The following is a 13182-nucleotide window of genomic DNA, read 5'->3' on the forward strand; positions in this document are numbered from 1 at the left end:
AATGTAGAGTTCAAGTTTTGAGTGATCAATCAAAAGTTAAAAAGTGGTATTTAGAGCACTAGTAGTAGACTAAGCAAAGTTATATTTTAGCCAAAATTTAACTAGATTGCATAAAAATTCACTGTAGTTGACTCAACAAAGCTACAATACTTCTAACTTTGATGATTTTTACTAGTCAAATCTGTTGAATCAAAGTGTTGGCCAAATATTATTTTGGCATAAAAAATTCTCTCTCTAGCGTGCTATTTGTTTCGCGAAAGCTCACAATTTTAGAAAATTCATTTTCGTCTCAAAAGCATGAAGTGTCTAAATCTCAAACTCAACCATAGAAGGCGGCTAGTCTCTATCAGTCATCATTTCAATGACGTGACATCATCTTGCTATAATACTTCAAATTCTAGTTTTGTAATATTATTATTAGTTGATGTCAATTTTTTTTTTTAAAAATCTAATATCAACGTTAGAAAATTAATGTGTACTTAAGAAATAATAAATATTCAAATTATAATTAAAATTAAAATAAATGAAAAGGTCAAAATTAATATTTTAATAGAATAGTAATATATTTAGAGAGTCTGTTATTTGATATTGTTAAAAAATAACTAGCTATAAATTTATAAAAGTGAATTGTCTAGCTAAATTTTAGCCAAACTTTATTGAGTCCACTACTAATACTCTTATAAAAAGTTGACATAAGAGTTCACCCTTATTTGGAGAGTAGAAAAGACCTTATTTACACCAATTTCAAACATGGATAAAAAACTAAAGATATAATAAGGAAAAAAAATGAAAACCTCAATAAACTGCCCTTCTTTTAACACTCCCTATACAGGCACTAAGGGTGCGTTTGGAACTCAAACCACTCTCAACTCATATCAACTCATCATTACAACTTTTTCAAATCTCAACATAAAATATAATAAATAATTCAACTTTTTCAAATTCTAAAATAATAATAATATTAAAAAATAATATTCTAACAATATTTTATCATCTCAACTCAACTCAACTTAACTCACTTCAACATCCAAACACAACCTAAGTTTCATGGATATGAAAGAAAGGAGTCAAGAACCTTCCAAATACACATGATGTATTAATGTATTCATTAGCTGTTTTATTTGATGGTTAAATCTATCTAATCTTTTGGTCCAATCTTTCTCTTTGGTTTTTGTTTTTCTTGTTTGCTTGCTTGCTTGATAGGAAAATACCGATGTATGATCTATATTGTTATTTTTTTAATAAATAATGAGCAAAATAAGGAATCTAAGCATAACCTAAATTGTGGATTTTCTAAATCATAACATTGAACATAGGGATTTTGCAATTTAGTTTATTTATTATGCAATTTAAAGATTTATCTTGTTAATACTTATCATATTTAGAACTAAGGACAAAACTTGCCATTAGATCTCGTTTGTTTTCATAAAACTTCTCAACTGATGTCATATCATATCATCTAATTATTACAATTTTTTTAAATTTTCACATAAAATAAAATAAAAAATTCAAAACAAATATAATATTAAAAATATATATTTTAATAATATTTTATTTAATTTTTAACTTTTATTTCAACTCATTTCATCTATAAAAACAAAAGAGACCATTTAAGAGAAATACTTTTAATATATAAATGCAGTGAGATTGAGAAATTATTAATTATTTTTACTAATTAATTTCACTTTGAGAATAATGATAAAATATTTATGAATATTAATTTAAACCTAAAAAAATAATTAAAATTTCAAAAAAAAATCATTGTCACGTTAGAGCATTAGCATTGGCTTCATTAAAAGCCTAGCCAAATGTAAAATTTGATGAATTTCATCAAAATATGGCTGCATTGGATTAGTCAAATAGATAAATATAAAACTTTGAGCTATAGTAAATGTATATGTTTCTTCAAATTTGAAGGTCTACTATTCATTTATCAAATTTATTTTTTATTCACTTTTAATTTCAAAATATCTTTTTTATTCACATTTAATCTCTAACCGTCTTGTAATAATAATGTAAGAATCAAATTAAATTATTAATCAACATATGATTAGTATAATTATAAAATATGAAAAAAAATAAAAATATTTTTATTAAAAAAATAATATTATATTATTATTTTAATGAATTCAATAGTTAATTCAATGTGGAATTATAGCTAGGAAAGTTTTGGATTTATAGAAATTATGTATTTTTCATTAAATTTTAAAGATAATTTTGATAAAACCAATACCAAAGCTCTAAGTATATAAAGTGGGTCTCTTGCCACGTGTGCTGTCCAATAACAGAATAGCATAGGCCAAATTACAAGACGACGACCACTTATATTAAAGAGTTGTGTTACATAGAAATTTCACACTCTGCACATCACTTAAAAAATATATAATTTTACTCTTTTATTCTCATATTTTATATTTTATATTTCATGAAATATAAAGATAAAAAAATAAATTCACATATTTTTAAGTAGCGTGTAAAAATGTGAAGCTTATTAATAGAATTTTTCTGTACTAAACTGGCAAAAGAAACATTGATCAAAAAGCTAAAAACCCTCCAACCTTTCTACGAATGCTGCTGTTCTGTCGCACCCACGTCTCTCTCTCTCCCTCCGTTCCAGAGCAGACCCCGTAGCCGGCTGAAGCATTAGCAGTGCTGTAGGCAAAACAAGAGGTGTTGGGAAGAAACCAAAATACAATTCAGAAACCCAGAAAGACCCCAAATTTCTATTAACCAAGCAAAATGCATTCTTTTGGGTACAGAGCCAACGCCTTGCTAACCTTCGCGATGACCATTCTGGCCCTCATGTGTGCCATGGCCTCCCTCTCCGACAATTTCAACAGCCCCACGCCCTCTGCCCATGTCAAGGTCCCTCCCTCTCCCTCACTCGCTCAAACTTTCTCTTTCTTAACTTTCGAGTTCTAATTTTTAATTTTTTGGTAGATCCACGATTTACGTACTTGATTTAGTTCTTATGGTTTGTAGGTGGTGAACATTAACAGGTTCCAGAAGCAACCGAAGGGTAACGACGAGGTAATTTCATTTTTTTTTCCTTTTATGTTTCCTTTAATATATATGTATGGAAAATTCGTGTGAAAGATGCCGCAGATGTTGAGTGGTTTTCTGGGATTCGTTCATCGTTTACTTGTGGTTAATTTGAGAGCAAAAAGCTTTCAAATTTCCTTGAAATATGATATAGAATTTGATGGGTTTTGAGAATTCGTGATCCCAATTGTAACTTCTCTTCATTTTTTGGTTAATTTAAACGTCAGGTGTCAGATGTTTTTATAACATAGATAGGGCTGGTGGCAATGCAATGGAATTCTCGGGTGTATGATTGGAAGTGAAGAACCATAAAATTTAGAGAGCTAGGATTTATCTCGAGAGAGGAAGAAGGCTGTTAAGCTTTTCGAAGGTAGAATAGATGAGGTTCTTTTGCTGCTTATTAGGCTTAAGATATCTCAGCTGGTCCAGAAGTAACTACTTTAGGCTTTTAAGTGGGAAAATATACAACCTCTCACAAATACCAAAGACCAAATTTAGAATCTTAGTTGCTTTTGTTTGTCACTCTCAGCTGCTGGTGTTTGTAGCCTTTGGTGTTGGTAGCTCTTGATTTTAATGGAAGTTTTCCCTAAAAAAAAAAAAAAACCTCTGACTTGTATCTCAAGGTCCAGGCTTTTCTTTTTTTCACTGATAGAACCTATTTTAGGTGATTTCGTTTTATCTACGTTATTTTAATTGATTTAATTTCATGAAGAAACGTGTTCCTTAAGCTAAGCTGTCTGAAGCTTCTTGTTTATGCTTTTTTATAGTTTTTCTCTTCCTTTGTAGTTAGTCTGATAACTGCTCACATATACACAATTTGATTGATTAGGGTTAGTAGGAATGGACAAAGATTTCACTTTTGTGTTTTTGCCATTTGCTTTAACTACAAGCATGCATCCTGCAAAATTATTTTTAGGCAGTTTCCTTTTAGATTTTTATTAGATTTTTTTTTTTATCATATATTAAGCATATGTCCCCATCTAGTTCTAATAGTGTTTCATCCAAATTGGTAATTCATTTGATAGCTGCTATTGATTCTGTTTGAAGTGATTTGTCTTCCACTCTGTGCAGGTCAGCATGCAATTGAATATATCAGCAGACTTACAGTCGTTGTTTACATGGAATACAAAGCAGGTTAACCATTTGACATATGCTTGCATTTCACCTTGGCGATGATTCTTATTCATGTGTTGCTTTAAGTTATGGTTGTCTACAAAAGTGGTTTCTTTGACACAAATGTTTGGTAAATGCTATGGACTAATGATGCTATTGTCTGAAGAATGAATATGCGTCTCTGATTAAGAGGATCATGTCCACTGTTCTAGGTGTCTCATGGAGTTTACTAATGATTGATTTAATGGTATAGAAATTTATTTATATTTTAAATTGCTATGGATGCTCATACTCTTTTTTGTTAAGTTTTGAAGGAAAGTGGATGGGGCCCACCAAGAGCCTATCTCTAAAAGTGTACTCATTATGGATGCTCATTTTTTAGTAGTTAAAAAGGCTAAGAGGATTGGGAATCAGCATTCTAGGTTTCCCGTTAAATATGTTTTGATGATTGGTTTTATTTTAGGATAGCTTTTCCGTATTATTATTATTATTTTTTTTTTTTGTGTTTTTTGAAAATTTGAGTAATATGGTTTTTGTGTTTGTATGTTTGGGAATGAGATGAAGTTTGAAGTGAGAAATATCTCTGATTTTGATGTTGCCAAACATCACCAAAGTGAAATACAATAAAGTGCTTAATACAAATCGGATGCTCTCTTATAATCTACTATTTACTAAATTTCCAACTGATTATTCTTCTATATTTGCCTGATGAGTTTAAATTTTTGTTTTACTTTATCTCTGCAGGTTTTTGTGTATGTAGCTGCTGAATATGAAACCCCAAAGAATTCCTTAAATCAGGTTAGCTTAGGCATATGCATTATTATTTTTATTTTGAACTTGTTCATCTTTAACCTTTTTCCCCATATATCTATGCTATTACAGATTGTATGGCAAACACCTTTGCTAGCCTTTTATATTCCAGGCTTTTCTCAACAATAATATTGTGTACATCAATTAAATGGTTTTTGAAATATCATTTTGCAGATCTCACTCTGGGATGGCATCATTCCTTCTAAAGAGCATGCGAAGTTTTGGATTCATACCTCAAACAAGTACCGTTTCATTGATCAGGCATGCCACGTTCCCATTCACTTCGATGAAAGTTACTCTAGCTGTTTGTTCGCTTAAAAAAGGTTAATATTTTTCTTTTCCATTCAACAGGGAAGCAATCTCCGTGGTAAAGAATTTAATATGACATTGCATTGGCATGTCATGCCCAAGACTGGCAAGATGTCTGCTGATAAGATAGTCATGTCCGGGTACCACTTGCCAGACGAATATAGATGACTGTGTCTTGTTTGTTGTCACTATAATTTCCAACTTCTTTTGAAGAGCAGCATGGGCAAATGAGGAATGGTTTTCATATTGGAATTGGGATCCGAAGAAAACTTGGCCGTTTATTACTTGGTTGAAAATGTGGAGTTTTTGTACTTTTTTGGAGGATTAAGATTAATACTTCATGATCCAACAGCTTAGTTTTTTTTTTTTTTAATCTTCAAAAGGTCGGCTGAATTAATAGGCAGAAGCAGGCAAGATATCCACAGCCAATGCTCAGAATCTTAGACCCACAAAATATTATGCTTAGTTGTCGGTTTTTGCTCTTGCTTGGGAGGATTTTTTCCCATGCCCTCAGCGGACTTGCCCACAAACATTGGTTGCTGGAGATGCTTGTTATCAGGTAAGATTTGGAAAGCTTTATGGAATTTGGAGCATTTAGAGAGTACTAAATTTAGCAAAGAAGTTAGACACCCGTGGAAAATTTATAGACCTTTCTAGGTGAAAACCCACGAATTGAGATTCCAACAAGAGTTCTAAGGTTAGATTTGCAAGATTGATAGACACGATGCGGCGCAGGGAATTTTAGGAGAGCTGATCCTAAAACTGCCATAACTAGCGTCAAGATATGGAACTAATTGACAGAATTGTAGTATGCATTGCTGTGTAATATCATCTTTCATTTACAATCCAAACTCGAAGTGTGTGAAACTGTTCCAATAAGATGAGGTGCAGTCGGGTTGTTTCATAACTATGTAGATTGTCTCAGGGAAAATTGACAGATGAAAATTCAGGAGTAGGATCTTCTGATAGCTTTATTGCCCACTTAAGGGGGGGTTTTTTGTGCAGAAGATAGGTTTTGCTTACATACCTCTGAAGTAGAGCATCACAACACTGAAACTCAATGGAATAGGTCAGTTCCAGGATGGTTGATGGTTGCATTTCCATAATAAAATGTTGCAGTAAAGACTAATTTAGGGAGCAATGCTAAATTGGTAATGCCATTGGAAGATGCAGCATAAATACTGGCGTACAATCTGGATCTTGACTTGTTAAGTTTCGAAAGCCCTGACTGAGTAATGCTACGTACAGTTCGTGGAGTGCACAAGCGCTGTGTAATTACTTTGAAAAATAGTGGGATCTATTATTAAAAAATTAATTTTTTTTTTCATATGTGTTTCGTATTTATTTATTTTTTTCAAAGTGATTACGTAGCACTTGCACACTCACAATTGCAATTATCATTTTTCATACTCTAATCTTTTTTAACCTAGCTACAACAGTCAACACCCGTCCACTTCTACCATCTCATTTTATTATCTATGTAATTCTAGTTGGTGGTGCCATGCGCTTTTGTCCCATGATTACAGCTTTTCAATATGGAAATTTTTTTACTTTTTCTTCCATAAATTACTACTACATATATTTTACTTCACACCAAGAATATTAAAAGTTTCATACTCATTTTGTTTCTCTCGATTAAGACCTGACCTTTGAGATGAACTAAATATTTGCCACGTCACATAATATTAACTTCAAATCTTAATCAATTATTAAAAAATTGAAAAATATAGAAGTCTTTAGGTTGTAAATTGAGAATTTTGAAAGTATTAAGTATAAAGTGATAATCTAATTATATTTTATGGGTGAAAATAATAAAATATTTTGAAAATTTAGCAAAATAAAAGTAGTAATATAAATAAACATTAGGTAACTGTTTAGATTTATACCGTTTTTAAATGTATAAGTCTTACATATTCTATTGGAAAAAGTTTGGAAAAATATGGGACCAATATAAATTTTTTTTTTTAATGATTGTCTTAACCTTTTTTTTTTAATAGATAGTGCGGGAAAATTACACCCCTAATAGTATGAGTTTTGCTATACAGAAACAAATGTGTTAGCACACCACATTATAACTTAAAAAAAAAAAAAATCAAAATACCAATCAGTTTTTAACATTATTGATGTGAAAAGCTTCTATATCAGCAGTGTACTGAATATGTTAAAAATAATTTTTAAATAGATTTTTTTTTTTATATCAAATTAGTTATAGACAACCCAATGGCATCATAATTTATAATTTATAGACAACTTTAAATATAACAATATTTTTTATTATATTTAAACATATCAAATCAAAATAAAAGTCAAAATCAAATTTAAAATAATATTATTTTATTATTTACCAGTAACTTTATCATTTTGGAAAATGACATGTTTAGATTTGGGAGTAAATAAAACATGACAGAAACATGTAACTTCATTTTTAGATGCGATCATTCGATGTATGCTTTCTGGGCAATTGGGTTCTCCCTAGGAAAAGATTCGGCCTTTTTCCACTTCTTTGGTTGATAGATTATCAACCAATTTCATAACACGGTCGATTAACAGGCGCACAGAGGGAGGGACAGTGCCACTTGAAAAGGAGCGGCCTTGATGTGAATCAATCCATGGCATGGCCTTCTCTCTCCCCCATTCCCTCAAAACCACTGTACTTTCTGTCTCCCTTCTCTCCTCCTTCCTCTTCTTCCTCATCAAATCCCCGTCCCACCCATACCCTTTTCCCCTAGTCCCCCATAGATCGCTCCTCACCAGAAGATCCCAACCTTGCTCCAAATCCACCTCTGATACCCTCCTCGACTACTCCTGCCTATTCAGCCAAAACCCGTTTCTTTCTGTCTCTTCCCTCTCCCTCCTCATCCTCCTTTTCTTCTACATCCTCATCAAGACCGCACAGGACCACTTCTCTATAGTCACTACCAAACTAGCCCGCCAACTAAATCTATCACCAACAATCGGTGCTGTTACTCTATTAGCCTTAGGCAATGGAGCTCCTGATGTGTTTTCATCGGTTGCCGCTGTACGCGGAGGCCACTACCGAACTGGGTTCGGTGCAATACTCTCAGCGGGCACTTTTGTATCTGCATTAGTTGTTGGTTTCGTGGCAATCTACGCCGCACCCTTCTCGGTGGATCCCGTACCGTTTGTGAGGGATGTGTTGTTTTATTTGATTGCGGCGTTGTTCTTGTTCTATGTGTACCTCAGTGCGGAGATTTTTCTGTGGCAGGCTGTTGGGTTTGTTGGGTTTTATGTATTTTTTGTTGGGATTGTGTTCTGGATGGACTGGGGACTTAGCGGAGGGAGAAGGAAAGGTCAGGGTGAGTTGGGTATGATTGGGGAAGGTGAGATGGAGAAGGCATTGGCCGTGGTGGACTACGAGATTGGAGAGGTTTCAGGAAATTTGAAGGAAGTAAAGTCAGGCTTCGGGTTTTGTCAATCGCTTGGACTGGTATGTTTGAGATGAGAATTGGGTCCTTGTTAGAATGTTTATAACGTTGCTATATTTGGGGTTTCTGTGTTTTTTGGTTTATTTGAATGTATGGTGCTAATGTATGTTGGCCTTAATTTATTAATCGCGTTCATGTGTCATTAATGTGATTTTGGGAATTGAATCTAGGTATGCGTAGGTTTATATAACAACCCAGTACGTGCTGTGTTCAATTATTACATAAAAATGGCAGCAACTTGTAAAAGTTCATGGACTGACCAGAAATAACCTTACTAACTGCCTCAGCATTTACTGAAGCTTTTACTTCTGTTCAATATATAATGACTGAAGCTAACTTTTACTTATCAAAAAATAAAAAAAATGACTGAAGCTAACTTTGGTTTGTTAATCCAATCAGTTCATTGATGGTAGGTAAATATGATGGTCTTAATGATGATCCTGCACATATTTTGTGTGTATCTTACTGGTGGCTTTGAAATACCGCTTCAATTGAATTGGGCTACAGGTGTGGTTTTGGCTGTATTGACCGAATATTTTTCATTTCTAGTGTTCTAGTCGGTTTTGTTTCCATAATCAGATATTTGGATCTGAAACGGAATTGCTTTCTAGTGAATTGTAGGGCCAGTGAAATGGTACCTTGCAAGCTCTTGGATTCCATGGCTAAGGCTTTGGCGGATTTTAGGTGAGGGTGGAGGAGTAAGATGGGGGGCGGGGGGGTTGAGTGTTTATTCATCTTTTTTTATAACCGTATTCTGCTCAGTGCATAGACGGGGAAATGTCTTCAGGGTAGTTATTTTCTGGTTTTATTTTTCCTAGCCTGGTTGCAATGACTTTTTTTATTGCTGGGTATATAATCATGTATTGCCAATTTGCTATAGAATAGAGTCATGGTCAAGCAGCTTGTTTGCTTGAAAGCAAATGCTTGGAAACGATCTGACGCCTTTTCTTTTTCTTTTATCCATGTCCACTAACACGCACACCTTTCAACCTGCAATAGATGATATGCTTTCTTTGATGCTCTATTCTGAAATAGAGGGAAGTACTTGACCATTTAAATTCCTCTCTTACCTTAAATCCACTGCTGCTCAATGAAACTTAACCTTTCCTACATTTAAAAGCACCTTTCCTGGTCCGTAGAAGGGTATTTATGGGAGCGTTTAGCTTGTTAAAATGTATGCCGTTTATAAATATGTTCATCTACTAGATTAGGGACGGAAAATATGTGTATGCATATGCCTCTGTTTTTGGCAGATGCGATATACGTTGGTTTTGAGACTTACATAAATATTTGGGTTTCATAATTAATTTGTATATGTGAATACATTGTAATTTTTCTTTATCTTAAAACCTTTTGAAAAAATACTTTAAGCCATTATGAATTCTTCCACGTGTCATTACAGAAAACTTAGCCAAGAAATTGTTAATGCTTTTGAATTAGTGTGAAGTTGGACCTATTAAATGGAGGATGCTAAGTAGTTGAGGAATTAGAATGTTCAATTTATCATATAGTTGATGGTAATGGAGGGAAAGAAAGAATGTTCTACTTTGACCAAGGAGAACTTGAACTAAAGCATATGCTATTATCTTGGGCCAAGGCATGAAAGGTAGTGTAGAATTTATGGATCTACACTAGTTAGGCACTTCTCGTTTATGATTTTTTTCTTTCGATTGTAAACTCTAGTTAGGTACTTTTCATGTATACTCCCTGTGTACTTGGGCTTTGCCTACTTTTATGAATAAAACTTCTTGATTACCTATAAAAAAAAAAAGGAATTTATGGATCTTCTATATATGAGGGTCATGGAAATGAAACAATTTTGGTCGATTTACTATTTGAAGTCAAATACAGTTGTGGTGCCTGGTGTAAAATATAAATTGTAAAGCTTAATTTTATAGGAGCAAAGTGCCCAATTCTTGCAGCAAGATTTTCCCCTTCATTTCGGAGGGATTAAAGTCTCTGCTGAGGGTACAGCTGCAAGAAGCTTTAAGGTATCCCCGGAGTTTTTCTTGCTCCAAGATATACGTAACTTGAGTATGTGGATGGAAGAGATGTGTGGATGGAAGAGATGTTTAGAATTATTAGGGTTATCACTTGGCAAATTGGAAGTGGGTACCTGCCTTGCACAGTTGATCATGTGAAACAATATTAATCTGTATTGATACTGATTTAGTACAAGTGATGCTTGATTCTTGGATTTATCATGTGTCTACCGTGTCCTATGCTTAAAATTATGTTGAATGTTGATATTCAACACCATAAAATGTCTGCTATAATCGACAAGGTGAAATGCCTATTTGGAAGAGCTGGTAGAACAAAGAATTCCACGTTGACATATAGATAAACCAAGGGATCATTTTGAAGTGCTTAATCTACTTGGTGCCATTGAAATATTTCTGGGTCTTCTGATCGGTAAAGTCATTTATTGCATGCTTTTGAAATGCATTCTTCCAATGCTGTGTAGGCTAGACTAATAAATTGAAGGTAACAAAAGGGAGTATTTTTTATGCATCCTTCCCTTATCTAACAATCCCCCCCACTATTTGGAACTAGAACTGTTGTAAACACCATTTAATTTCTCTTCTAATCTCCGTGAATTTTTATGTTCAGGTTCAGATTGTTCTATATCTACATGAATTGATTGTAAGTAGTTTTCTTGAACTGATTGTCCTTAAGTTTTTGCTTTGAAATGCATATGCAGATCTCAAAAGTATTGGAGCTTCCTGTCTCGTTTCTTTTGAAGCTCACAATTCCACAAACTGCGCCTTCAGAATGGAGCAGATTTTACGCATCAGCCAATGTCACTCTTTGCCCCCTGGCCCTTTTATATTCTTGCAACTCATTCATGCCATTTGATCATCCCATCGTTTTCCTCCTGCCACACACCCATTTCCCTCTCTGGTCTATAGTTTTATTGGCAAGCTTTCCTCTCGCAGTTCTTCACTTCATAGTAGAGAAAGAGCCCCCCAAAACTGAGAAAATGCCTTCATTACTCATAGCATTTGTTATGAGTGTGTTCTGGATTTCTACTATTGCTGGGGAACTGCTGAACTGCCTTGCAGCACTTGGGGCAATTCTTGAAGTGCCACCATCCCTCCTTGGGCTCACAGTACTTGCATGGGGAAATTCAGTGGGTGACTTGGTTGCTGATGTGGCAGTTGCCAAAGCAGGTCAGCCAGCAATGGCCATGGCCGGTTGCTTTGCTGGGCCGATGTTTAACATGCTTGTTGGGCTTGGAACAGCTTTGGTGATACAAACAACCAATATCTATCCAAACGCTTATGAGCTCCATTTTCATGTGGGCATCGTTATGGCATTTGTCTTCCTGCTACTGAGCTTGATGGGGTCTCTGCTGGTTATTACATGGAATAGATTCCGGGTGCCTAGGTTCTGGGGATTCTGTCTTGTTGGCCTGTATATTCTTTTTACAGCCGTAAGCTTAGTAATTGCCAAGTTTTCACAGTGATTTTGACGCTTGTTGGACGTACTAATCTATAGACTACATTGATAAATGCAAAACAGTGTGAAAGAAATGCGGCTGCTCTATAACCGCTGGATATCTCTGCTTGGTGATATAAACCTGTTTCTCGGATTAGAAGAAGAAGAAGAATGAAGGGATTGAGTAGCTGCAATTGAAAGATAGGTAGCTCATACCTTGGATAAATCTTGGTTCCTGCTTGTTTCTACACTGCTTTGAGGAGATTCTTTTATTGACTAGCTAAAATTCTTATTAATTTATATGAATAACCTACTTGTAATAGAAAATGTTTATGTAGCATAATATCTTGTCAACAACATATTCAAATTGCAGTTCCTTAGCTTATTATATATATGCTTATCAGATAGTTTATTCATATGTTTATTTTAATCATTTATATTCTAAGGCAGCCATTCTGGTCATGTCAATCAAATTCCTCATGTTGTGAGCTTAACTGATAAATGGTCCTCACTGGGATAGATTGGGGCCAAAGGTTTGCTCTTAGATTGTGGCATAAAGAATAACAGTAAAGATGTTAAAAAATGAGCTACAAGGAGAGGGTGGAGAAACAACCAGATAGACCATTGATGATTCATACATTTCCAAACCAAACAAATCACTTTCTTCGTTCTTATTTTATTTAACTTTTATCTCAACTCATCTTTTTATTACCGATTGGCTATCATTCAAGGTGACAGGTTTTAACTTTTAAAAGCACTCTCATTGGAATGGCTAAATTAAAGTACATTTTTTATGAATGTAAGATGAATTTAACTTTTAACTATTCCATTTTTATAAATCTCCACATTGGAATAGCCATTTTTTCATTATATGACAATAAAATAATATAAGATGAATTTAATTTTGACTATTCACATCAAATTTTCAAATTGAATTATCCATTTATTCATTATATAGTAATGAGTAATTAATAATTTTGAAATTTTTTTAATTTTTTTAATTATAAATTTTTTTAATTTTATC

The 13182-nt window shown here is 33.7% G+C and overlaps 2 protein-coding genes across 2 annotated transcripts; both read left to right on the plus strand.

Annotated features, from left to right (window-relative positions):
• Positions 1–2530: 2530 nt before the first annotated feature.
• LOC109008166 (signal peptidase complex subunit 3B-like) lies at positions 2531–5679 on the plus strand. Its single transcript, XM_018988172.2, has 6 exons — positions 2531–2865; positions 2983–3030; positions 4114–4176; positions 4900–4953; positions 5140–5226; positions 5317–5679. The coding sequence occupies exons 1-6, from the start codon at positions 2740–2742 to the stop codon at positions 5440–5442; spliced, it is 504 nt and encodes a 167-aa protein (XP_018843717.2). The 5' UTR covers positions 2531–2739; the 3' UTR covers positions 5443–5679.
• A 2022-nt stretch (positions 5680–7701) lies between these two features.
• Positions 7702–12557, plus strand: LOC109008158 (cation/calcium exchanger 5). Its single transcript, XM_018988161.2, has 2 exons — positions 7702–8722; positions 11422–12557. Exons 1-2 carry the CDS (start codon positions 7889–7891, stop codon positions 12184–12186), a joined length of 1599 nt encoding a protein of 532 aa, XP_018843706.2. The 5' UTR covers positions 7702–7888; the 3' UTR covers positions 12187–12557.
• Positions 12558–13182: the final 625 nt, after the last annotated feature.

This window comes from Juglans regia, chromosome 11, assembly GCF_001411555.2.
Source record: "Juglans regia cultivar Chandler chromosome 11, Walnut 2.0, whole genome shotgun sequence".
In the NCBI taxonomy this organism is placed as follows: domain Eukaryota; kingdom Viridiplantae; phylum Streptophyta; class Magnoliopsida; order Fagales; family Juglandaceae; genus Juglans; species Juglans regia.